The following is a 27,103-nucleotide window of genomic DNA, read 5'->3' as shown; positions in this document are numbered from 1 at the left end:
TTTCACTTGCTTGCAGCTTTGCCTCATGAAGCTCAGCCGGTGTGACTTGCATTGCTGCTTTGAGCTGAACCACTTGCTCGTTTTTCTCTTCTGTGGTGCATTTCAGCATTGAAGATAGCAACTATGAAACAAAACAGCATGTGGTTTTAAAAATCTAAGTGAAATACAGTGATTGAACTCCTTCGCGTGTGGTTTGTGGTGCGTTTGGGCCGCAAATGTCCACACTGTAGATCAAAGTGTATGACCTGTGGTGAGGCTGAGAGTGTAGGCATCTACAGCTACAGCATTTCACAGCATATAAACAGCACTATAAACAAATGTGAAAAATCAATATTTCCACTGCTTTGTTTGACTGTCGAGCTGAGGGAGAGAGACGGACACACGGAGAGAAGACACAGAGGAGAGAGAGACAAGACACATTGATCTTAAGGGGTTTAGTCCTTACATCACTGTGAGAAGCACTCTTCAGCCTCCCCTGGAAAGAGAGCATGTGGTTAATACTTCAATCAGTGGCCAGTCCCTGCAGTCTGACTCCACTCTCATTGGCTACTTGAGAATATGCAATCAGAAGTGCTTATGTTGCTTTGCAAAATGTAATAAAAAAAAAAAATTGATGCTTGTCACTGCCAGAAATGTCCCCTCCTTCCAGCTGGTAAATTTTTTTGCCCTCCAAAACAACAACAGATTTTATGCCTTACAGGAAAATAAAGATAACATAAAAAGTTGCCTCTGACAGCACAGGGGCAGCATACATGCTGACAGGGGTAATAGATGCTGACTAAATTTGCTTAGAAATATGCAGGTGTCATTTTCTTTCCCCTGCATAATATTAAAATCAATTCTGACAATCTTACATGACTGTGCTGTTTTATGGGAGGTTACAATTAAAGGACCGAACTATGTGATATTCAGGCCAGGTCACGTGTTATTAGTTCACATGCTATTTTCAGCAGTGACAAGGGAAACAAAAAGAGTTTTGTACAGTAAAAATCCAAATATAACTTCAAACATATGACATAGAAATAGGATTGTGGAAATAAAAACCTTTCCTATCGATGATAAATAAAAATAAACTGCATTCATGTATGTTGAATAAATAGCTTGGACATTTTGGGAAATATTCATGTTAGACTTCTTTTCGAGAGCTAGATGAGAAAATTGGTACCACAAAGTGCACAACTAGCGCGGGGAGACGATTAGCTTAGTTTAGCATACAGATTAAAAGACTGCTAGCTGAAGATGAGCCGGATAATTTGGTAGTGAATGTTAAAAACTGGGATATTTTAGTGTTTTACAGTAATTTGTCGTGATGCAGGACACCCAGTTTGAATCCAGGACGGTCCTGGATAAATCCGGTCTGTTTCTGCTAGCCTGGCTTTATCCTCAGCTCACTTAGAAACAAATTACATCAAGTCTGTTTTTTAAGATTATTTTTTGCATTTTAATGCTTTATTTGCAAAGACAGTTTAAGAGGGGGAATGACATACAGCGAAAGGCCACAGGCCGCTGCAATAAAGACAAAGCCTCAATGGTACGTGCTCTACGATCTGAGTCACCGGGCATCTTGTTTGTTTGTGTACGGAATAAACAGAGTGATTATAATTTGAATGGAAGTTATGTGCTTGAACAATGTCCACTATGTACAGTGGATTGTTTTTGAGCAAGGCTAGTTGTTTTCCCCCGCTTCCTTTAAGCTAAGCTAAACGAAGCTAAGCTAATCAGCTCCAGGCTCCAGCTCCACAGGCTACTTAACGCTCTAATATGAGAGCGGTATCAATCTTCTTATCCAGCTCTCTACAAGACAGCAAATAAGTGTCAAACCCAAAATGTCAAACTATTCAAACTAGACAAGATAAAACTAACAAAAAAATCAATATACCATAGAATCCAATACATTGAAGCTCAATGTGATAACCAGGCACAACGGAGGCACCATATCTATCTATCATAGGTGCGATTTTTCAGCCAAAGAAATACTTTATCGATATGTACGATATGTACCATGTACTTTAATTGAGTAATAATTTTAGAAGAGGAACTTTACTTTTAATGGATTAGTGCTTCTTTTACCTAAGAAAATGAACCAAATACTTCCTCCACCACTGGTTACGCTTGACATTAAACAATAAACAAGCGCTGCACACCACATGGACCGAGGGACAGAAATCAGTTCTGTTCCTGTGCGGCACTACAATGTTTTGCCTGTGTACTGTCACACAGACCACAGAATAGACTACTCTAAAAGGTCTTATGTTAAAGTAGATGCTTCGTTATATCCTGCAGGAGTTACAACACTCACAATGTAAAATTCACCATATAAAGTAGAACTTTAAGACATTATTTTGACCAACATCAGTTCAAACCAGTAACGTTTTGTAAGAAAAGCCATTCTGTGCATCGGGACCAGTGACATAAAACCAGCACTACAATCATCATAGGAACAACAGGACATGAAATCGAACCAGGACAGACCAACATGACAGGTCTGCAGAGACATACAGTACAGTACAGTGTTGTACGGTATACTGAGAGAAGACTGCAGTTGAAATAGATCAGATGCAAGCAACAAACCCACAGTGGGCGGTGGGGGGAGAGGGGGCAGGACACAGTTCAAACAGGTGGGAAAGGTGGGGACAGTGGGGGGAGGGCGGAGGTTCAGAAAGAGGGAAAGGAGGGGGACTGGAGGTGGGGACACCAGATACCAAGCCACCGAGAGATCAGAGTCACCCCACCAGAGTCTCAGTAAAAGGACACAATGCATGAGAAGAAACAAGGCAACACCAGGCGCAAGAGAGGAGTACCACTTCCTGTTTGAGGAGAGTGATCAGGAAGAAGACACAGCAGAAGAGGGGGGCACTGATTGGTGGAGATTGTTGAGGGGGTGTGGGACCTATCAGAACCAGTCAGGAATGCACCATGCTTCTGTCTTCTCAAAAAGAGAGACAGTGTTGGAGAAGAGGAGGAAGAGAAGAAGAAGGAGCAGGAGAGGAAGGAGAGGTAGAAGAAGAAGGAGAGGAAGAAGAAGAAGAAATGAAAGAGAGATGGGACAGATCTGAGAGGTGAGGCTGTGCGAAGGGAGAGGGCGTGATGTGGGATAAAAACAGGGGAAGATCGCAGCCACATATAGCAGAGAACCAACCACCGTGGACGGACAGACAGACACACACGCAGGAGTGCTGTACTTACAATCATCTGTGGAGGGAGAGCGGTGGGAGCGGGATGTAATAGTAATCACAACAACAACAACAACAACCAGAGAAAAGGGTCAGTCAAGCTGCAAAGAGCCCCACATCAATCAAAAAACACAGGTTTGGGCCCCGGGCTGGAGGGACGTGGACCAATTGATAGCTGTCTTAGTCCTAAGAACAGGTAGAGAAGTGATTGGGGCCAACGGATATATAGCGAGAATATGAGGAATAAGTGTTTTAGCTTTTTACAGCAACTTCAAATGACACAACAGCTGTTTCAGAGATAATCATGTGCCAATTGCACACATTCAGGGCTTACGTCTAATTGGAAAAACTGTGGCTACTGAGGCTAAACCAGTAGTGTTGATACTGGCTAGCACTGTCTGTGGTAACCAGCGATTAATTATCACCTTATTTACAGTGATATGAGGCTCTTTAGTTAATAACCAAACACAAATAAGAACACATATATCCAAAACAAAAGAAAACAAGAGGCTGCTTTCCAAAATGTATGATTATTTTTGGAAGTGGGCCAGATCCTTTGGGCAAAAATGTTCTGCCACTCTGTTGTGAGTTACTCATAAATCAGGAATCTCTCCAAATAATTGTTGGCTGACATGCTGGAGAGCAGCCATGAGCTGGTGTTAGAATGATATGGTGCACTCCTTCTTCACTTCTTTTTTTTTTTAAAAAGGGTTTCCTCTTGATTGTTTGGGTGAATGACGGTACTGGGAGCAATGCTAAATATAATGTGTGTAGAGGTTAAGAGGTGGTGTGATGCCATGTGGATGTGATGCAAAAGCGGTTTGATCTTTAGTTAATAAATGGGCCATCTTGAATCACGACACGCACAAAATGTCTGCCTTTGTATTCCCTTTCGTCATTCTTCGCCTCCTCCTCCTATTTCTTTTAATGCTGCCTTGGCAGTTGGAGGAGTGTGGCAGTGTGTATTTGTGGGTGTGTGGGTGCATGTGTGTTACATGCTCTGTGCATCATTTTTCTGCTGTCTACATTATTGCTCTGGTCATCCTCAGAACATATCACATGTGCATATCTTTTCGTACCAAATTCACGCTTACTTAAAATAACCATCTGTTTTCCTTCTTCCTTCTGGAAAACAGATCCTAGCGATGTGTATGTGTGTTTGTGTCTGTTTGCATGTGCATGTTTGTCCACACTAAAAATAAGTATCACTCCTTGCATGTACAGCAGGCACAGTCAGCGATGACTGCCAGAATAACATGTGTAGCCTAGCATTATTATAGTATGTGTTTGTACGCTTGTATGCCTCCGTATGTGTGTTTGCAGGTCTGACTGCTCTCACCGTTTGGTCCGTGAGCGGCGGTAGAACGATGGTCTTCTCCATTGTATTCATCACCAGCTTCCAAAGCTCCTTCAACACACGTTTCAGCACAGTCTTCTCACAGATCTTAGCAAACAAAGTCAGGCTGGCAGGAGTGGGAGACAGAAGAAAGGAAGGAGAGGTGAATAATACACAGCAGAAGGAGGCAGACACTGTTTTCCTGAAGTAAAAAAAAAAGATGATAGAGAGAGCATGAGATTGAACAAAAAAGAGGTGGTTGTTTGAAATCCCCACATGGTCAAAAAGGCTTGTCAGGAAAGCATGAAAGCTCAGATTTCCCAACTGCTTCTATTTACCTTAAGTCAGGAAAACTCTTTCTTAGTCTTTGTTATAATATTAGCTTGACATGATCCATACAGGACTATGGCATCAAGTAGAAATTTCTTTCAAAAGTAAAAAAGTAAAATATCAAACCTCTGTGTGTGGCTTACTGGTCTACCTCCTCCCGAGCTGCATCCTAAATACGCCTCATCTATACGTTGATCTTAACTATGATAACAATTCAACACTCCTTCAAATAGCATTCAGGGACACAAACAGACAATCGTGAGCTTGGCTAACCCAGGGTAAGTGGGTCAAATGATAACCCCGCCCCCCCTAAAGCTGAGCTATCAGTTTTGGACTCCACTGAAATGGCAGACGGCCTCACTTGCTGTCCAGGAACTCCATGATGGGTGCGAGGACGTTGTCAGCATCCTGGGCCACGCTGCTGGCATTTCCCACATTAGAGGTTCCCTTCACCTGAGCCAAGATGTCTCCCATCTGCTTCACATTCTCCTCTATGTGAGGCTGGAAACTACAGAGGGAAAGTAGGAGAAGCTTTCAGTGAAGTCTGCACTGTCTGAATCACATTACATCACATTAATGTCAGACTGAGGTATGAATGAATGAAAATGTGAGTGAGTTTCTACCTGACAGCAAAGACCCTGCTGAGATCGTCCATGACATTGTTGAGCTTAACCTGCAGATCTTTCAGGATATCGCTGGCCTCCACACATAGCTAAAGCATACATGTAACACACACACACACATGCAGGTAGTTATATTGTATAACACTAATAAACATGTTTGAATTAAGATGACTCTGGTTGGGAGCTGGAACTCCACAGGGGACAGAGAAAAGAGAATCACTCACGTCTTTTCCACCCATGGCTTCAAACATCTTCTCCAGCTGAACTCTCAGCTGTTGGATGTTGTTGATCAGGATGCAGGGCTGAGGACAGAAAGATGACGCACATCTATCTGAAATAATCAGCACTCACTAAAACATCCACATCAACGTTCTCTTTGGTACGTGATTCAAAGAAACAACTCGCTAATCTACTGCACAGTTCTATCAATGGTGTAGACATGATTACGTTTTCAAGCAAGGAAAAACACAAGTGTTCAACCGAAACTATGGCATATCTTCGACCACTCACCACTTTCTCCATGGTGACATAGTTGGCAAACAACTTGGAGATGATGTCAGCGTAGGACAGAAGCACATTGCTGATGGTCTGGAGAGAGAAATGAAAGAGCAAGACACCATCAATCATCAGAGGGTAGTTGTAGATCACTTTCACAATTAAAAAAATGTTTCTTATAATAAAAACTGCCCTTAGAAACATTGATTTTTATAAGACATGATTTGACTGCAAATTGCAATTTTAGTGAGCCTACCTTAGCAAATCGCTTCATGTAGTGTCCAACGATCTGCGGATCAGGACACTCTAGCTTCCTGATGATCTCGAAGCTTTGGTTGAGCTGGGAAAAGACGTCCACCACCGAACAGGAGAACAGAGCATGTTCTGATGTGACCTGGAACTGTAGGGCAGAAAAAAGAGAGCAAGATTAAAAACTGGGAAGAAAATAATGGGGGAAATGCATAAGTGATAAGGGATGAGCAGAGGTAGCAGGTGAGAGGCTCTGATTCAAGGGAGTCTAGCAAGATATGACATCTGAGCCCCAAAGACCATATAGACGGACCATTAGACGCTATATTAAACTGGACCTTTGATATCTTTCTCCACGTGTACAGAGCCTTAGACCCCCTAGAGCCAACCAGCCATACAGCCAGTTAGGCAGCCATCCGGTAACAGGTGGGAGCTCCTGTCTGGCTCCAAGTAATTGGCTGCTGGTTAGCGCCTGGTCCCTAATTGGCTAGAGGTCAGTGCGGAGGGGCTCCTCTGGTGAGTCTGGGTAATGAGGTGAGGACAGCTTTCCTGCAGTCAAAACTCTGGAATAAGTCCATTAATTCACAATATCCTGCTGTCACAGAGCAATCTCCCTTCTTAAGTACACGGGTGTCTCAACCCGCTCCTTTAAACATCCAAAGAGACGCTTTATGCGACAAAGCACTTTGACTGAAACATCCTCTTAGCCCAAACACACTTTCTGCTTTGAGTCCACGTCTGTGCTGCTCTGTCCATGCTTTTATTGTTGCCTTTGAAGAGTGCAGGAGAGGCAGCGAGAAGTGTGGGAGGCAGAGCAGGAGGGAGGATGAAACTTTGGCTGATAACTTTGAGTGTGACAGAGGATGTACAAAGGATGGATTACAGTAATTCTGCCTGAACAACAGCAGTGACTCAGCATTTCCAGAGGAGTGAAGGGGAGATAAGGAGAAGAACAGCAGGGAACTTTTACCCCATCTTTTTTGTCTCTCTCCAAAGCACCGTGCAGAAAGTCCCGAGACACTTCCTCATTTTCGTCCAGCCACTGAATGACAAATGGCTCAAACCACCTACGGAGGGCAGAAAATATTTATATGTCTTTATAAACTAGTTAATAACATTTACACAAGATGATGATTTTCTCTGCTTTTCTGTTTTCAGAATAACTCTGATGTTGCAAAACAGCGACGGGCAAGTTGCTACTCACGCAGGATATTCAGGCACTCTGCTCTTGAAGAAGGGCAGATCTTTGCAGTACTCGTTGTACAGCCACTTGACCTTGAAGTGCAGGTTCATGTAATCCGCACTCTTGCACAAGCGGTTTTTTTCATGTTCTGATAAGAAGAAGAATAAAGTGGACAAATGCATGTTGGGGAAAAATCTAAATTCTCTCCGGGTGTTACATCTTACTGCATTTATCACAGATCTATCGTGCATACAGAGGCATTGGCCCAGAGTCAAACACACACCATCATGGACTTGCTGTCCATATCTATGCTTAGGTTAGACGAACACCAATTAGGGCTGGACTATGAAAAAGTTGTAAAGTGCAGCTCAAAGCCATAAGAGAAGGACGACCAGTCTCACCAGTTTTCTTAAAGAAATCAAAAATTAATCAAACCTAAAATTGAGTATGACTTTTCAGACTTTGCATAATTTAGAAAAAAAAATTTCCACAACACTTGTTTAGTTTTTCTTTTATTAAGCAAACTTGGCCTGAATTTTTCTGTTTGGTAACTTTTCTTGAACTAAATGAATCTAATCTGTTGACTGTGTGCCTGGGCTGAAACAAAATCAACTATTGATTAGATCTGTGTATGATCAGTTTAATACTGCAGTTGGTGTGCTTATTCAATAGTTGAAAATGAGCGTTTATTGTCAATATACAGTTTAATCCATTTAATCAATTGTTTCGAAATTTGACACGCATGCCTAATAATAAAAGTATTAAAGGCTTACACATATTAGCATCTAATCTATAAATCCTCTACTTAAAACATTCCTACTAAGTTTCATCCGAATGGATGAAAGCACAATCAAGCGGTAATCAAATCAACCTAGTTCTCTTGCCATCGTTGCAACTAAAACCGATGGAAAATGGTAAAAAACCTAAAATATCATTATGAGGTGCAGCTAAACTGCTTCATACTGTTTTGTTTGTCTGCCAGTTGTGCCTGAGCCCCAAAATCATGTCTTCGCTGCTTTGACAAGGCTCGGACAGTTCAGCACTCACCCTCCATTGCATACTTCATATCCTGAGCAAACAGGTTCCACATCACTTCTGCACTGATTTTGCCCACGTTGAGCTCCTGGGGAAATCTTGATGAAGGAGAAAAGGAGAAAGGCTTACTGTAAGCACACTTAGAGAGAGAAGAGCTATGAAACTGAGCAAGCAGGTAAGAGTCTGAAAGTGCACTTTTAGAGATACTGGGAGACAGTGTGGAGAAGTGATAGGGTAAGTAGCTGAAATGTCATTAAAAGGAGATGTGATCTAATTCGAAGAGAATATATAGATAAAAGATGCATATAGGATGAGCAGAGAGACATACTGGTTTAGACAGGGAGTGTAGGAGTTCTTGTCCTCCTCAATAATAGAGACGATAAGTGTGATGAGCTTGGACCAAAAATCCAGATTCTTGATGCTGGGTCCCTGCTCCTCCGGAGGCACGGCACCCTGTTTGGCCTGAAAAATCAGCAACACAACGCAATCAAACTCTACACAGACTTTCTGAGGGGAGTTTAACCTGCCGGTCATTTTGTTTAGTGTATGATGGGAGGATTGGCAGGTGATTTTATTCTGCTCAATCCTTGAGTTTTGAAAGCCAAACCATGTTTTTCTCACCATCGTGATATAAATTCTAGGCCACTGAACACACAAAACATCACCTCACATATCAATAAGATAACCAATGGGCAAATCTGCCAAAAAGTAGTGTAGTTATTTAATTGTGTAACCAGTTAGTTCTCTTAATATGAATTTAAATGATGAGATTTTTGATCCTCGCACTATGTTGTTAATCCAGCAACTCATACATATTCAACATTTGCTGCTCAAACAGCTTTAAACAGACTCAGCATGACTGTCTGGACGACTTCTTTGAAATAGCTGAAGATGTGTAGGAAGACAGGGAAAAAAAAAAACTGAGCCAAGCACTGCAGGGGTTGAAGAGTGAAGAATGATCTTGCGGATATTTCAACAAAATATAGCAACGTCCCTCAGGACGAAATGTTTTATTCAAAGGAAAAAATGCTTATTTGAAATTCACAAGGGAGTCTGAATGGGGCTGGCACTCTAATAAGGATAATAAGGACTCAAAGCAAGTTCTAGAAATCCCTGTTGAAATCCCATGCAGGAGTGACGGATGGAAGAGCCTGGGCTTCCCAGAGTGAGAGGATGATGGAGCCTCACCACACACGGACGCACAGTAAATGCAAGCACGCAATAAAGTGTTGCAATGCGTTTTACACAACACCAAGGATAGTACAGAAATCAAGCAAAGAAGGTGCACTAATCACATTCAAAAATCATTTTGTGTGAGGAAAACTTCTAAACGAACGATCTGATTAGTCAGGGACACTTCTCTTTGTAATGATGATTAATAACATGAAGGAAACTGCTGGCCAAGTTTTAAATAATTAGTAAGTCGTCTCTTCCAAGAGGTTCGGAGTTAGGCAGTGATTTATTCTGCTTGTTACCTCTGAGAGTGTGAAATAAATCACAGCCAAAGAAAAGTACATCAATCACTAGACGACAAACTTAAAAACATTGATTTCAGCACTGAGCACACTGCAGAGTGGCAGCCTATTATACTCACATGATCTTTGGCAATACGGTATTTAATTATGGTCAAGCCAAAAAAGCAAACTAAAATATGAAATTTATTAAAGAGAGAGAGAGAGAGAGAGAGACATTCAGTCAAGCCTACATTGAAATTCAGTGAATTGCTGCTTCTTACCGGGTCTGTCTGATACTCGCGGCTGTACAGCTCATGACAGTTATTAAAGATGTACTCGTAGGTGGAGTTGAGACAGGCTTTGACACAATCCTTCACCACTTGACTGGCTCTGGGTGGAGACTGAAGCTCTTGGACCTGAACACACACAAAAGAGAGAGACAGTTAAACTTGTGCACACGCCGCCATTAAACCATCAAATTACGACACTTCAGAATTGTCGTCATGTTCATCTTGATTACAAAGATGAAAAAATAGGATTCTTCCCTAAAAGTCAGTACTAGGTTCATTTTAAGATCAACATTTGAACACCAAATATGTAGAAATCTGCTTTTCATATCAGAGTTTAAACCTCTGAAATTGTCAAATGTGTCACACGTGTGTAGAGTGTAAAATATACAGAATAAAACCAAAAAGTCTTTGACAGATGACGGAGGTAACCGGTACCTTCATTCTGAAAAAGGTGATACTGGTGAGGAGGTCCACTGTGGACTTGAGGTCCTGCAGTCTCTCAGGACTGCTGGCAGGGAAGTTGTTCTGCAGTCAGATGGAAAATAACGCAGTGAGCCACAACACACGACATCACATCCATCCTTGTCCAGTGTGTGTTTGTGTGTCCGAGGGTGCGATCCAGCACTGCAACACAATTTCCAAGGCAGCTTCCAACACTTGTTACTGTGTGGGTGTGCAGTGTTTCCTGAATGTGTCTGTGCATGTTTGAGTGGACCTGTCACTCTAATTAACACATCTGCCTGGTTTTACTGTTTCTCGCAAAGAGAAAGATCAGGTGAAAGGAAAGGACAGAAAGAACGGAGAGGCACTGTAGAGATTAGTCATCCTCTAAACTTTTCAAAGATAAAAATACGAGTGCAAACAGTACGATGGAGACCATGCTTACTCGGTACATGGACAGGTCAATCCTCAGTGAGTTGTGAAGTTGGTCTAGAAGCTTGACAAATCGCTCTTTCTGTGGGCATTACAACAGACACAACAGATTTGAATATGACCAAACATATAGCAGACAGACCACACTGCTTAATATGCTATAAAAGATAACAAATATGCTACATTGGTATTGAATTAAAATAAGCAAAATCTACTTTATGGTTACAAAGCAAACAAAAACACACTTCTATTTTTTCCCTTTTATAAGATATTGTGGTTTTTCACCAAGCCACATTGTTGGATGTAATGAATATATAAATATAATATATATAATATAAAATAAAGGCTTACACATATTAGTGTAATATATATACAAATATAATATATAATAAATATAACTTCAGCTCCTGTTGCACTCATTGATTCTGCTAAATGCCTCTGCAGTGACTCACCCCAAAGTTAGAAGCAGCAAAGCGGTCAGAGGCAGAGACGTTGTTTGTTGCCTGGGTGGTGTGAGCGTAGTAGGCATTGATGTTAGCCAGTAGGGTGCTCATTACTGCAGGTACACCTGGGCACATGTACTTAGATGACAGGCAGGCAAAGTGACTGCAAAAGAGGGACAGACGTGTGAGCAAACACAAAATAGCACACAGAGAGATTGATGCAGAAAAACAACCAACAAAGCATTAAAATAAACACAGAGCTTTTAATAAAATGGTGATATTCTGAAGTCAGATTTTCAGACGGTAACGTACGTCATGGCCTGGTAGATGGACTCCACTCCGTAACGCATGGCAAACTCATCTACAATCTCCTGCGGAGTCTCCTCAAAGTACACCTTCCAGGCATCATCCCCTTTGGCATCAGGGATTTTCACCACACCGTTGTTCTGGATATCTGTCACATAGTGGAAAAGGTTCTACAGAGAAGAAAGTACAAAATAGTTACAAAGAGATTTGAAGGGAATGTATAGAAAGAAAGAATGTGGAAAAACAGAAAAAGCATTGAAACAATAAACAAAAATAGAGACTGTAGGTTCAAAAGAGAGCGATGGTGAGGTGGTTAACGGTCATGTATATGGTATATGAATGTTCCTTAATTCTATCGTTACAAAGCTGGGCCGAGCATTTCCACATATTTCAACTGTAATCAAAGTTTCCATGTGTTTAATTGTAGAACAACAGAGCAGATTACGACCCACGATCCGATTATCATTAAATGTATCTGCTACATCAATAGCCAGTAAACTACATTTCGGGGCTAACACAAGGTGCTGTCTTGACTACTCGACCATAAAGCGTTATATGCTGCTGTAAAACATCCCGAGTGGGCTACGTGGTTTATGGCCACTTATGCGCAGCAATAACAATGGTCATTTGTCTGTAAAGGTTCAGCTAATATACTCTGTTGAGTAATGAGCCGAGTAATGATTCCATACAAGGCTGTGATTGGTCTATAATCAATCAGCACAACCAGACTAGAAATTGGTCTGATGTCTGGAAGTGGTCTTTATCTTATGAGAGCAAAGTAAACTTCACAGAGTATTAACTTAGGTTTAATTTGAAATGGATCCATTATGGAAGTGAACATCAGTCAAGTAAATTAACCTGTTTGGCATGGTTCATTAGGAAGACTTTGTACTGAGATAGACACAGATGCAGAGACACACACGGTGATGGAAAAAGTACTAATCACCTGAGGTAAAAGTAGCAATGCACTGACCAAATAGATTCTTGTATTCAAATGTTTTATTTAAATGCCCAATCACCTATCGGTGTTCAGCGTACACATCCAAATACATTACGGAAATTAGAAAGTCTGCACACTGTTGGGCATGTTGTTATGCAGAGCAACAATGAAGGCCGATTGGGCCTTTCAGAAAAAGCACAGGATCAAGTATCCTCTATAAAATGGATACTTTAGGTATCTAAAGTGAAAGTATAGTCCCTTTCAGAGGGGAAAGGTATTAATGCATCGACCTGTTTTAGTGTTCTAATGTTTTGGGCCACCTGGATATATGCTGTTGGTTTGGTAGTTTAAACAGCTGCATAGATTGTAGTATTATCAGAGATGTAGTAGTGGAGTAAAGGCATTAAGTCTCACAATATGAACATATAAAAAACACACACACACACACACACAGAGCTTACTTCATGCAAACAGGTGTACTGAACGTGATAGGGGGCAACTGTCTCCTCTCCTTTGATCTCTACATTTATGTGCATGCGGATAGCTCCGGAAACAGCTGATTTGTCTGTACGCTTGTCTGTGAAGAGCACAAAACATACAGCAACACATTACCAAACTTGCTGCTGAAAGAGAGTCTAAATCAGAGAAGTTAGTCATAAAACTTCAAGGTGAGGTTGAACGTCAGCAAGAAGCTGTGGCATCAATACAGTACAAGTGATGTGGACAAATATAGTTAAAATTCAACTGACACAATGTGATTCAACTGACCCAGGTTGTACCAGACGTCCATCTCTCCGCTCAGAGTGCGGACCTCGATGATAGTCTGACCAAGGAAGTCATCTGACTCCCGCTTGAACTTTTGCTTTACGCGAGACTTGATGTCATCGTCCTCATCCCACACCCGCACCTTGATGCGATCTGAGGAGTTGTGACATTCACTAAACAGACACAGAGGCACCGAGTCAGCCACAGCAACTAAATATAGTAGTTACATTGACAGTTGGCCAAAAAGACCAGATGAATTACTATCATGACTCATTAAACATCAGAGGTGTAAACAAAACAAAAAAACCTTCAACAAATCTAACCACATTGTATTTAATCAACAGAACATAAATAGAGATGTTTAATTGCATCAGTGCGACAACTGGAGCTGAAAGGTTCACGTTTATTTGACATATACAGTGGTGTAAAAAAGTATTTGCCCCCTTACAGATTTCTTCTGTTTTTGCTTTATTGTCACACTTACATGTTTCAGATCATCAAACCAATTTTAATATCAGACAAAGATGACCTGAGTAAACACAAAAAGCTGTTTTTAAATGATGATTTCATTTAAGGGAAAAAAGCTATCCAAACCAACCTGGCCCTATGTGAAAAAGTAATTGCCCCCTAAACCTAATAACTGATTGTGCCACCCTTGGTGGCAACAACTGCAACCAAGCGTTTGCAATAACTGGCGATGAGTCTTTCACATCGCTGTGGGGGAATTTTGGCCCACTCTTCTTTGCAGAATTGTCTTAATTCAGCCACATTGGAGGGTTTTCGAGCATGAACGGCCTGTTTAAGGTCATGCCACAGCATCTCAATTGGATTTAAGTCCGGACTTGGACTAGGTCACTCCAAAACCTTCACTTTGTTTTTTTTGAGCTATTCGGAGGTGGACTTGCTGGTGTGCTTCGGATCATTGTCCTGCTGCATAACCCAAGTGCGCTTGTGCTTAAGGTCATGAACTGATGGCCGGACATTCTCCTTCAGGATTTTCTGGTAGAGAGCAGAATGAATGCTGAAGCAGCAAAGCAGCCCCAGACCATCACACTACCACCACCATGTTTGACTGTCCGTATGATGTTCTTTCTCCGAAATGCTGTGTTAGTTTTACACCAGATGTAACGGGACACACACCTTCCAAAAAGTTCCACTTTTGTCTCGTTAGTCCACAGAATATTTTCCCAAAAGTGTGGGGGATCATCAAGATGTTTTTTAGCAAGTGTGAGATGTGCCTTCGTGTTCTTTTTGGTCAGCAGTGGTTTTCGCCTTGGAACTCTCCCATGGAGGCCATTTTTGCCCCGTCTCTTTCTTATTGTTGAATCATGAACACTGAGCTTAACTGAGGCAAGTGAGGCCTGCGGTGCTTTAGATGTTGTTTGGGGTTCTTTTGTGACCTCCTGCATGAGACGTTGATGCACTCTTGGAGTAATTTTGGTAGGCCGGTAGTCCTGGGAAGGTTCACCACTGCTCCATGTTGTCTCCATTCAGGGATAATGGCTCTCACTGTTGTTTGCTGGAGTCCCAAAGCCTTAGAAATGGCTTTGTAACCCTTTCCAGACTGATAGATGTCAATAACTTTGTTTCTTGTCTGCTCTTGAATTGCTTTAGATCGGGGCATGATGTGTTGCATTTTGAGATCTTTCAGCCTACTTCATGTTGTCTATTTAAGTGATTTCTTGATTCTACAGCTCTGGCAGTAATCAGGCCTGGGTGTGGCTAGTGAAGTTGAACTCAGCTTTCAAAAATGTGGTTAATCACAGTTAATTCATGATTTAACAAGGAGGGGGCAATTACTTTTTCACATAGGGCCAGGTTGGTTTGGATAGCTTTTTTCCCTTAATAAATGAAATCATCATTTAAAAACTGCTTTTTGTGTTTACTCAGGTCATCTATGTCTGATATTAAAATTGGTTTGATGATCTGAAACATGTAAGTGTGACAATAAAGCAAAAACAGAAGAAATCTGTAAGGGGGCAAATACTTTTTCACACCACTATATACTACTTATACTACTATATAAAAACACTGACAATCAGTTCTCAAGTCATTCATCAAGCAAAACTGCCAAACATTTGCTGGGTACAGCTTCTCAAAAAAGGGGCAATTTTCTAGTTTTCTCTGTTCTCTAAAAAAAATATTGTTGACTGTTGTTTGGCCAAAACAAACAACATAAAGATGTGTGGGCTCTGACAAATTTCTCATATTCTATAAATTTCTCAAAATTTCTCGGTCTTGACTCACAAATTAAACGTCTCCTCCCAGACAGGGTTGAGGTTGCCGTAGATGGTCTTGGTCCTCTTCTTGGTCTTTCCCACCTGGACGGTGACATAAGGATCACTGGAACCCGTCTTATCCTTGGCTTGCAGACCCTGGGCGCACAACACTAGGAAGAAGGAAAATAATGCCAAGCTGGTCAGCCACTGTGTGTGTGTGTGTGTGTGTGTCTGTGTGTGTGTGTTTGTGTGTGTGTGTTTGGAGGCAAACAGATGCCTCTTAAATCATCTGACCCTCTACTCTACTGCCCCACAAATGCCACCTGTGCTCTCCTCATACCAAAGCCAGCTTGTCTCTTTTTATAGACTGAAACACCTGACGTGCGCTGTCCCCCCTAACTTTGATGTTGACTGTGTTGGCCAGCTCCCTTCAAAGCTACTGCACTGTACTGATTTCTCTCTGCTCTCACCTGTGATGCTGATCTTAGCCGACCATTTAGAGGTGCCATCGAGCACGCTCTGTTTGATCTGCTTCATGTAGGTGACATGGGTGGCCTTGACGATGGCGAACACCTCCTGGATGAGCTCAAAGATCTCAGGTTTGTTCCGCTCGCGGATCTTCATGCGGTCTTTAAGAACCATGATAATGTTCTGGGTTCGGTCCTCTGCACCGTGTTTGGAGCTTTTCTCTGCTGCTCCTGGTCGGTGTAAAAATTAAAACAAGAAAAAACAGGATTATAAAAGCAAACTGAAGTGGTATCATGTGAGAGATGTTAGATAGCTTATGGTGGCCATACAGTCATAAATGAAAACAAAACAGAGCAGTACGTTTCACAAAGGATACATTTCTTTAAGCTATAGGGAAATTTGAAACTGAGATTTCAATTTGAAATAGAGAACAGAGAAGAAGACTGTGTAGGTGATGAAAAACTTGGCTATCATGAATGAGAGGCGGACACATTTGCAGAGCTATAAAATGCTGAGTAAAAGAGAGAAAGAGGAAAAGCGAGGTGGTTGACAACAAAAGACAAATGGCTTTTAATATCCTCTCAAGAAAACAAGGAAAATAAGAAAGTCGCAGTGAGAAGGAGGAGGAGGACTCTGCTTGGCATTGACAAATAGAGATAAGAGGAAATAGATGGACTAGATAGTTTACTATTATTAATAAAAAAAAAAAAAGCAGCACTGCCACAGCAAGGAGTCTAAAACATAAAGTCAGCAAATGGGTGTTCGGATCCTGTAAAGATTTCTTTCCATATTTTAGCATAATTTGTCACTGAGCACCATGTGAATACAATGTGGCATTTAAGCTTTAGCTCTTATTTATCCCAGAATATCATTTGCAAAAAAGCCTATTTTAGGCCAAGCAGTAAATGTAGAATCACATCATAATGATAGCCTTCTCGTATCTGTACTGTAAATATGAAGCTAGTCGGGCTCTGTCCAAAGGTAACAAAAGCTCACTTATTAACGTGTTGTATCTCGTTTATCTAATCGAGCCTCAATGCTTTAGGGCTAAAACAGGGGTAATGTTTACCAACGTTTTACTTACTTTGCAGACAATCAGCATTAAGTAGATCTTGGCACTTCTCGTGGCACTTGACTCCACACTCAGTACAGCGCATGCCCTGGCGAGCAATACCCCACAGCAGTCCCTCGCATTCGTAGCAGTAAGTGGGTGTGGTGGCAGTCCACACCTCAAAATTGTGTGGGGTGGTGCAGGAGATGGGATATATGAGGGCCTGCAGGGTCTTCTTGTAGACATGACTCTTCTACAAGGGTACAGAGGAGAGAAGTGCAGTTTCAGCGGAGGGTTGAATTGTGCTAGAATGATGTTTGGCATGACTGGAGATACTTTGAATTAAAGTTGTAAATGAGCACTGACCAGCTCTTCATTATGCAGGGTGCTGGACGTCAGGGCCGAGGTGATGCCTGCCTTCCTGGAGTTCTGAACCAAGGACTGAGTGGCAGGAGAGAGGAGGGGTCAGTTTCTCACAGCATCCACATCAATATCTTTTTTTTTTTTTATCTCTTTTTATCTATAATTTTAGCAGCCAATTAGGTAACGTGTTATTACTGTCTGTCTGGAAATGTTCCCCCAAATAGTTACAACAAACTAGAGGGAACAGCTACAGAATTCAAAGTGCACCCTCTCATAAGATCAATTTTCTAGAGAGACGAGAAAACTAGTATACTTTCATAACCTAAGTGTTCTGATAGCAAATGGTGTTGGTGTTACTCACCATAGCCTGTGGCAGTGCAGAGAAGGTGGGAGGAACAAGGGAGAGACTTAATATTAGAAAATGGCAAGAAAGAGGGGGAGTTTCCATTGAGAGATTATGTAATCATTGCAGATCAAACAAAGTGAATCTACAGCCAGATGTGGAGACTGTAAGGGTGAGGAAGTTACCACTGCAACCATTTGAATGAAATGGCCTTTGATCACTGCTCATTCAGCCGGGACCCCACCCTGTCTGATCAATAACCTGTGACACTCTGACACATTGTGAGCGTGTGCATTCGTGAAAGAGACAGAGAGAGGAGGAGAAACATCGGTGCACCTAGCTGTGACTGTCTGTCATGCTTAGTGACTGATACAGTCATCAGAGCTAATTGTGGAAACAGATAGCCTGGCTCTGTCTCGAGGTGATAAAATCCACCTACTGGGACAACTAAAGCTCCCTAACTAGTAAGTTGTATTCTCTTTGTTTAATGTGCACAAACACTTAACAACAAGTTGCAAGAAATTAGAAGTTGTTTCCCTAACATCTCTGCTTCCAGACTAGCGGCTGCTCAATTAATCAATTTTCTCTTCTAACTCCCGATGAGAAAGTATCCAAAGATATTTCCCAAAATGTCAAACTCTGGACAACGGGTTATTTCCTTTGTCTTTCTGAAGAGATGAAACATGATACTATGTGTATACATCCATATTCTGACCTTAATATGTATCTGTACTTGGTTGTAAAATCTGAGCCTCCTGTCATTTTAACAAAGATAGAAAAGTGATAACGCTAAATAATGTAATAGTGCAAGGTGCTCTAAGAATGAGTTGCAGCTTTCTCCAGAGGATTTATATTTCCCACAGTCTTACCCCTAATGAGGCAGTGTCAGACAAGGATGGGGACAATGGCAGTTAGGGGTAATGAAAGGTCTCTTATATGACAGCATCTAGCAGGCATCAGTGTCAGGTAGTGGAAACCTCTGGCCCTGCCAGTGGCCCCTTAGCCCTGCAGCTCACTCTGTCAGGCTGTAACAGCAGGGACATGTATTGTCTGGTAACACAGTGGATGTAGTGCAGTGGGATAAAAGACAGAGAGGAGGAGAATGACAAGAAAAGAACAAGGTAAAGAGAGTAAAATGAGAAAGGACAGCAGAAAATCAGAAGATAAAGAGGAGTAGGTTTCATAGACGAGAGCACTGATTGCTGAGCTGAGTAATAGATGGACTGGAGAGATGTGAGACACTTAGTCAGGGGAATATAAAGAGATTAGTGCAGAAACTCACCAGATCTCTGACCAGAGGCATAGCTTTCCTCTTCCTGAGGTCTGGCATGCTGTCGATGCTATACAGAGCACCACCCATCCTGGAGAGAAAACACGCACAAAGCAGGATTCAACACCAGCTATTTTTTCCAACAACAGCTCTTAACCAGAATCTGGACGTGACAAATTAATTAGATAACAAATGCATACAGACATTAAGGCCATGAGTTAGCCTTTTGGTTTGTAAGTTATAGATTTTCAATGACCGTGGTGGTAAAACTGTCATGGTTACTTACCCCGCTGATAAAAGCAGAGAGGCAATGCCAACACTTTCTCCTCGGGCCTGAGGAGAAAGAGAGATGAGAAGAGAAAGAGGGGCAAGCAGAGTGCCATTAGAGCTGTGGCTGTAAAAATGGGAGGCACAGCAGATTATAGCACCATACACACTCCTTCTATATTGTTCTTTATGCAGAGAACAACCAAATCAAGACATATTGTATGATGTTCCTGAGCAAAAAAGCACTATTTCATGGTGCGTTTCACAAGCAGCTATAGCCACAATGACTGCAAATGTTCCCAGACTGCACAAATGAATAATACAACAGCGATACATGTGGGAGATTGAACGAAAAGGGCGAAGATGAGAAGAGTGCTGTTGCGGACTACAACTGAGTTGTGTCTTTCTGAGTGATTATTGACATCAGCAGTGGCTTCTCTGTGTTTGAGAATAATAGTAAAAGTAGATTAAAGCCAGATGGCCATCCGTGTAATCATTCCTCTAATTCTATCTGCTCTATTATTGAAAGACATGTTCTTTGTCTGCCTGCCTGTTCAAAGAGTGACACACAGCACTGATACTCACGTCACACTGACACACAAAAATAGTCCCGATTGGTATAAATGCCACGCTTTGAAAATGACACTTAGCAGGTTTACAGCAGCTTTGTGTCTGTTGCTTGGCCCCACATAAATATCTATGAGCCACACAGAAAACATACAATATAAATTAGATTGATTAACACACTGCAGGCCACACCCACCTGAGTGTCTGCTCCAGCCATGGCTAATCAGAACGGACAACATGCAAATCGCTATGAGGATGGCAAACAACTGAAAAGAAAATAATGAATTGGCAAAACAGTACACAGGGTAAACAGAAACTAACAAATAAAAACAAGACAATACAATCAACAGCAATAACCGCAAACTGGGAAAAATGATGGACTAGTCAACAAAAAACACAACAACAAGAAAAAAACACAGTAACAGTAGGGCATGCAGGGACTGATGCAACAAGTCAGAGAAATCAAATAGCACACCTATGAAATAAAGTAGAGCAACAACAGAGAAGACATGACGCTAGCTCTTATGAGCTCAGGCCATCACCTGGCATTAATGCATGTTGCATGAATCTCACACACACACACACACACACACACACACACACACACACACACACACACACACACACACACACACACACACACACACACACACACACACACACACACACACACACACACACAGAGGCTGTACCTCTTGCAGCTGTAGTCGTACTCTGCTGAAAAGTCTAAGCCAGTTAGCTTTGGCTCTGGCAGGACCAGGTTCCATGATTTCCCTCTTCGGGAAGCTGAAAAATTGAAGATGGAACATTTTCATTCATTCTCATATACTGTATGTGTTCTATTAGCTGTATGTAGTGTGAATGTACAGTAATTATGGAGATAACTATCATTGACAAATAGCAGTAAAGGGAAGGGACATTAAAGGGAAACTAGTCAATAATATAGACAATAATTTATTTGCCAAGAGGGGTACTACACAGCCTGTGATCCTGTGCAGCTAATGCAGCTAAATGTAGTGTTGACAGTGTATGAACAGTGTTCACCTTGGGACCGGTGGCTCCTCTATTTTCTCCTCCGGAGCTGGAGGTACACTCTCTTCTGCTAGAGGTTTCTCGGGGGGTTGAGGTTCCTCCAGTGGGATATCAGGCTCGGGCTCAGGCTCCAGTAGCTTGGTATCTGGAGCTGGAGCCTGCGATGTAGTTGTGTCTGTGGATGTGGTGGTGGTAGATAGAGCTGGCTGGGTGGGCGCAAATGGAGGCTTGGTGAAATCTGTGCTGAAAGGAGGGAACTTGTCATCCTGTGTGACTGGAGGTAGACCAGGAGCTGTGCTGGGGGGCTGGAGCTGATCAAGGGCTGGCCGCTGCTGATGCAACGACGCCTGCTTCTCCAGCGGTGGCCTGGTGGAGGACAGACCATCAGAGGGGGGCATAAGGCTGGGGGCGGTGCTGGTTGGTGTGGGGGTGTAGGGAGGCTCCTGGTCTTCACTGAGCATGCCGTCAAGTGGATACAGATCTTCATCTTCCTCATAAGGCATCTCCTCCTCATCTTCATAGTTGTACTCTCCTTCCTCCCCGTACATGTCACCCTCCTCTTCGGCATAGAGCGCCCCCCCTTCACCTCCATCTTTGAGGTAGCCTCCCTCATCACTGTAGACGCCCTGTTGGTCCTCACCATCCCAGACTGGGGAATCCTCTTTGCCGTAGCTTACGGAGGAGTGGCAGGAGTGGTAGGAGTCGTTTTCATCGTAGAACTCAGAACCTCGCAAACTTTCACCGTCTTCAGGGACAAACTCCTCACTGAGCTGAGAGCTGCCTCGACTCAACTCGCCTGACGAGGCGTAACGACTGTCTGTGGGACTGAAAGGAGGGGGAGATACAGACAACTGTTACATAAAGACAACCACACAGGGTTAAAAGTAAAGTAGGGGAGTTCCCACACTTGCATGATAAGGAGTTTGGCTGCCACACTGACAATTAAGGAACTTGTGTTGGGGCCAGGAAGGGAGACGGCTAACCAATAGGAAAAGAGGAATGACTTTAAGCCAACCAGTAAGAAAACTCAGGGCAAAGGGGGTTGAGGCTATCAATGCATCTATGTAACTGCAAGGCGAATCATCTTTTCAGTAATGGGAAAGGTTACTATGGATACTAGTTCACAAGCAAACTAATACAGAAACACACACCATACAAAAAGATATACAGTAAATAGACCTATTCATATGAAAGAGAGTGAACCTGGACAGGTTGAGGATAATTTATTAGCCTGGCAGAACTAAAACAGCCTCTTTTTGCAGGTAAATAAGTGAATAATATTTATTCACGATGATGAATGAAGCTATTAGACACTGAGACAGACCATGAGTCAGAGAGAGATTTGAGACACATGCAAAAACACACACGCACAGAAACACACTCTCACTTTATTGTTTCTATTGATTACAGTCATGTTGGTTCAATAATGCATGATGCAGGAGCAGTAAAGGAGAGAACTGTATTACTGCGTCGGGCTGAGGGAAGTAAGGGTGATTGGACACATAAAAACTCAATCACGACACCCCTGTTCTTTTCTATTCATCATCTATCTCACAATCTCTCTCACTCAACACAATGACTGACACAGACAGTGACAAATGCTTGCACAATGTTTGAGGCTGACTACACGTCTGCCCTTTTGCTTGGCAAAGAATTAAAAAAACACGGTGAAATCAAGATGAAAATTAACTTAATCTGTCTTGCTAGGGCCCCATTATTGGGCTGAAAGCCTCCTGCTGTCTTACAAGTGGAAATTAAATGTGTATAATTACCAAGAATGGGACACCCAGAATAAGACAGGGCTCTTCTTTAAGTCTCACATACAGGATGAGGCTGTAATAACAGGCTGTCACGACAACAGATTCACACACACGCACACACACACGCACACAAACTCCAACCAACAATTAACCTCTACGTCTCTGACTGTTGCGAAACAACACACTCATACACGCATCTTGTCAATCACTCACCCACACACATAAACATAGAACTGCGCAGAACTTAGAAGAGTTTAACAATGGGTATGATGAGTATGATACATCAGTTGTGATACTGATTCGTGATTCTTAACCAGGAACACAGTAAATATAGATGCAGGACCAGTAGTTTAGTATAGACCAAAAGTATAGATACATATACAGAGATAGGGTAAGAGCGCATGCATGCAAGCACAGCGAGCGAGGAGGACGGGACAAGTCCACCACTGACGTCACAGCGAGACGGAGTCACAGGCCGGAGCAGGAAGAGGAAGAGGAGGAGAGTTGGAGAGGAGGTACAGAGACCCACCTATCGGACAGTGAATGCCTACTGTCTAGAGAATACTGATGACTGGTGCGCCGGCTCGACCCTGAGCCTGAGTCGATATCGCTGCGCCCGTTGGTGGCCGAGTCTAAACTATCATAGCGTCTGGTAAGAGGAGCAAGGAGGAGGGAGGTAGGGAGGAGGGGAGAGGTGGAAGAGGAGCATCAGTAGAGCTCAGTGCAAATCTTTCAAAGAAAGCTCCAACCAAACTGAGCCTATGCACTGCCCGGTTAAAGGATCACAGCTCACAGTTTTGCAAGCCTGGTCAGGTGTTCATATGAAAATTTTGTTTGCTGTAGTCATTCCCTCTGATCATACTGGCCATTAAAAGATCCCTCCCTATCACGCTAACAGTGACGGGGGAAAGGATCCACAGCCCGAGGCTTCAGCAAACTGAGTTACTCAAATCAAATGGGTTTATCTTTTTACTGTGAAATATAATTTTTCTCCCTCCACTGCAGCTCAACAAGGAAACACTGTCTGTGGAAACATTTTGTACTAAAAAATGTGTAACTTTGGAATATATCAACTTGATTGTGTCCCTTTTCACGTAAGTTGGATGCGCAAAGGAAGGGGTCTCTTAATGGCCACTATGGAGGAATGAATACAGCAGGCAAAACCTTATTCAACTCTTCATATAAACATCTGACTATTGTTTAGACACAGACTTGAGAAACTGAGAACCTATCCTGTGAGTTTCTGCATAAAGATGATTTATTTTACCCATCTAATTCTAACCAAATGAAAAGGTCAAACTTTCTGTTTCAGCCTTTGTCAGCAATGTATGAGTTTTGATCATCTGCCACCTTTGAAAACATGTCCATAAATCTTCAGAGATACCGTCATGTCCAGAAATGCATTTATTTTCTGCACAACAAGGGAGCGCAGAGGAGATCACATGGGGTTTCTGATGCTCACACACTCAACATGCACGCAAAGATGCACACACGCATTCACACATGCACACACACACGCACACAGAAAAGATAACCACAAAGGCCCACTTCATACATGACCTGTATACAAGAACTGGTGGCCCAGCATGCTTGTATACACTGAGGCCAGGGTTATTCTCTAGAGGAGGAGAGCACAGTGGGACAACATGTTACCATGTACAATGCAGTGAAACAAAACAAGGCCGCAGGGGCTGAACGGTCCCTGGGCTAAACTAGGCTAGACTCCAATGGAGCTATTCACTAGGGAATATTTATTTAAGATGGGAAGCGTGATATTACATTTACAACATTACAACAGTTCTGTTCTTTTGGTGTTTTTCTTTTCCTGTCTCACCAAGACAAAGTCTTGATGATACCTTCTGACAACCCGCCATGGTACTATCATGAAAGGGAAACCACTTGGTCTCAGTTGTGGCTACGAAATGACTGTAGGATGTTTCTTACCTCATGGCTCGGTGGTCGTATTCCAGCTCATGGATATCATCATTGTAAGAGTGTCTGTAGTTTTGGTGCCTCATGGGGTACTGGTGCATGGAGGCATTGGGCTGGGAGGTGGTGTAATACGGAGGCGGGATGCTGTTACTGGTCTCACTACGGTAGTCGCTATCCCTGTCGTCCACGGCGCTGTCTGGATCTTCGTCTGTTCGTGGAAGCACAGCGGGAGACGGGACAAAGTGAGGGGGCAGCACATAAAGAGGATAATGGCTCAGAACTGTATTATACAGTGTTTGTATGGTAAATAATTCATGCTTTACATGTTTTAACCTATAATGTTTGGATTTAGGACAAGTTGTATAATTTGTATAGTCAGGGTATAAATCGGTAAATGCTAAATTAACTTTCAACTATTTTGCTGTGGTGGAAAAAAAACGTAGGTTTGGTTACAGAAATGGGAGGACGAGAGAAGGAAAAAACACGAATAATAAAAAAAAGTTATGCTATGTAAACATCTGTGTGAGGGCTTTTTACCAACCCACATGTGGACTATGGTGGCAGGAGATTAAGAACAATGTTCAAAGACGTCAGTGAGAAAATCCATCTTAAAATAAAAAAGTGAAGGAACGAAAAAAACAAGATTTTGGAAAGTTCCCCAGTGGGAATTATGCCCTTGGAAGAAACCTCATATGTCATTCATGAATAAACACCACAGAGTTAATTTTACTGTGACTTCACTCAATTTGATTCTAACAGCTTGACTTTATATAAATTGGGAGAATAACAGATATGAGTTGAAAGGGAGTTCAGAGAGGATGTGTGCAGAAAAAATATATTTTCATGGTAGCTAATGGTCTCTGAGGAAAGGAGATCATTACATTAAGTGAGACGTGGACAATAAATACAGAATTACTCCAAGTCATTAGCAGAAGTGCACGAAAGAAACTTACTTTGTTGATCTCCCCACAGACTCCAATTACCTGCACGGAGATAAAGGGTTGGAAAACCAAATTAGGTTTGGGCCACAAATTAAATACATCAGAAGTCCACACAGCCAGGTAAACAAACACAGGGAGATTTGTAGCCCGGAAATAATTATTTTAAATAATTATTTTAAGATGAAAACATGTGTGCTGATGGTTCACAAGTGAGGTAAATCTGTGTGTATGTACATGTGTGTGAGTAAAGAAGAGCACAATTTCTACAGAGAAGCTTGGATCAGAATCAGCTTTTGTTCAAATGCAAATGGCCTTGGTGCTGCTAAGGAACTAAGAACAGAAAATCCACACATGCTGTTATCATCCCTGCACACACACAAGCATCATGCCAACTCCTCTCTCCGCAGACTTATATTATACACACTTATCCACCTGCTCCCTGTATCGTCATCACTAGACAGACAGACAGACAGACAGACAGTCAGGCAGGGTGGTGTGTGTCTGACAACCCAGCGTATGTCAGTTCACATTCATCACAAATCTAGCACCTATAAGTCATTCTAGTGTTCAGGCAGGCCTGCATGCACGATTCGTCACATCAGCGCTAGTATGGTGGAGGACAGAGAGTGAGGGAGAAAGAGGCATATAAAAAGGACACAGCAGGGGACAGAGTAGGCGGAGGTAGGGCTTTTGACACTCACAGCACTGTGTGGATGGTGCATGGAGTGGTCGCTCCTGTTCTTCTTGATAGGCATACTGAGGGAGGTAAAAACAACAACATACATCTTAGAAAATAAGATCCAGCATTTCTTCTGAGGAAAACTGATGGGTAAAAATATTGACTTTGGCAAATCTCCTGTTATTGGCAGTCAGAGTGTAATTAGAGGAAGATGAAGAAAGAGGCAGAAAAGGAAACACAGAGGAGAAAATTAGTTATGAAAGATAATACTAGGAAGAAAAGTGGATGGAGTAAATAAATGAGGGAATATAGATGACAGATGGTGCAGAGAGAGGGATAGCAATATGGAAAAGACTTACATCTTGATCTCTCATGGCGTTTAGTTGTTCAAGTTTCTTGGCCCAGTATCTGGCTTCTTCCTCTGGAATGTCTGCAGCACACCACACAAACACTTAACATGTAGCTCTACTCAGCATGTCAGATACTGGGCATTATAAACACACATCTCTCTGTATAGTTCTCTATAAGCCCCAGAGCACTGCCACAGAGCAATCACATTTATTTCTTTAAATGCCATTTTGTCAGTATTGGACGAAATGCAAGAAGGAGTAGTACCAGTAATATTAATAAGGACTTCTTACTTAACAATCGAAAGCTCCAGAGCAGCCACTAATGGACTTGTGTCGAGGCTGTTTAATAAACTGCCATTTCCAAGG

The 27,103-nt window shown here is 42.2% G+C and overlaps 1 protein-coding gene across 1 annotated transcript in view; it reads right to left on the bottom strand.

The window, feature by feature from the left end:
- unc13a (unc-13 homolog A (C. elegans)) overlaps positions 1-27,103 on the bottom strand; it is a 46,744-nt gene that overhangs the window by 10,916 nt on the left and 8,725 nt on the right. The window contains exons 6-38 of the mRNA XM_070831816.1: positions 26,747-26,817; positions 26,410-26,464; positions 25,721-25,750; positions 24,780-24,975; positions 23,365-23,484; positions 21,088-21,900; positions 20,736-20,829; positions 19,496-19,542; positions 19,222-19,300; positions 17,958-17,963; positions 17,600-17,674; positions 17,267-17,486; positions 16,185-16,412; positions 15,743-15,884; positions 13,499-13,668; positions 13,192-13,307; positions 11,797-11,960; positions 11,494-11,647; positions 11,055-11,123; positions 10,604-10,693; positions 10,160-10,294; positions 8,753-8,886; positions 8,437-8,522; positions 7,411-7,537; positions 7,177-7,273; positions 6,214-6,357; positions 5,973-6,050; positions 5,687-5,764; positions 5,463-5,551; positions 5,201-5,347; positions 4,513-4,636; positions 3,187-3,192; positions 446-475 (exon numbers count right to left, since the gene is read on the bottom strand). Coding sequence (XP_070687917.1) covers positions 446-475; positions 3,187-3,192; positions 4,513-4,636; positions 5,201-5,347; positions 5,463-5,551; positions 5,687-5,764; positions 5,973-6,050; positions 6,214-6,357; positions 7,177-7,273; positions 7,411-7,537; positions 8,437-8,522; positions 8,753-8,886; positions 10,160-10,294; positions 10,604-10,693; positions 11,055-11,123; positions 11,494-11,647; positions 11,797-11,960; positions 13,192-13,307; positions 13,499-13,668; positions 15,743-15,884; positions 16,185-16,412; positions 17,267-17,486; positions 17,600-17,674; positions 17,958-17,963; positions 19,222-19,300; positions 19,496-19,542; positions 20,736-20,829; positions 21,088-21,900; positions 23,365-23,484; positions 24,780-24,975; positions 25,721-25,750; positions 26,410-26,464; positions 26,747-26,817 — 4,214 coding nt within the window. The remainder of the gene's footprint in view (positions 1-445; positions 476-3,186; positions 3,193-4,512; positions 4,637-5,200; positions 5,348-5,462; positions 5,552-5,686; positions 5,765-5,972; positions 6,051-6,213; positions 6,358-7,176; positions 7,274-7,410; positions 7,538-8,436; positions 8,523-8,752; positions 8,887-10,159; positions 10,295-10,603; positions 10,694-11,054; positions 11,124-11,493; positions 11,648-11,796; positions 11,961-13,191; positions 13,308-13,498; positions 13,669-15,742; positions 15,885-16,184; positions 16,413-17,266; positions 17,487-17,599; positions 17,675-17,957; positions 17,964-19,221; positions 19,301-19,495; positions 19,543-20,735; positions 20,830-21,087; positions 21,901-23,364; positions 23,485-24,779; positions 24,976-25,720; positions 25,751-26,409; positions 26,465-26,746; positions 26,818-27,103) is intronic.

Source organism: Pempheris klunzingeri, chromosome 6 (genome assembly GCF_042242105.1).
Source record: "Pempheris klunzingeri isolate RE-2024b chromosome 6, fPemKlu1.hap1, whole genome shotgun sequence".
Lineage (NCBI taxonomy): Eukaryota > Metazoa > Chordata > Actinopteri > Acropomatiformes > Pempheridae > Pempheris > Pempheris klunzingeri.
The sequence above is the reverse complement of the archived record's forward strand: the minus strand, read 5'-3'. Positions and strand labels throughout refer to the sequence as shown.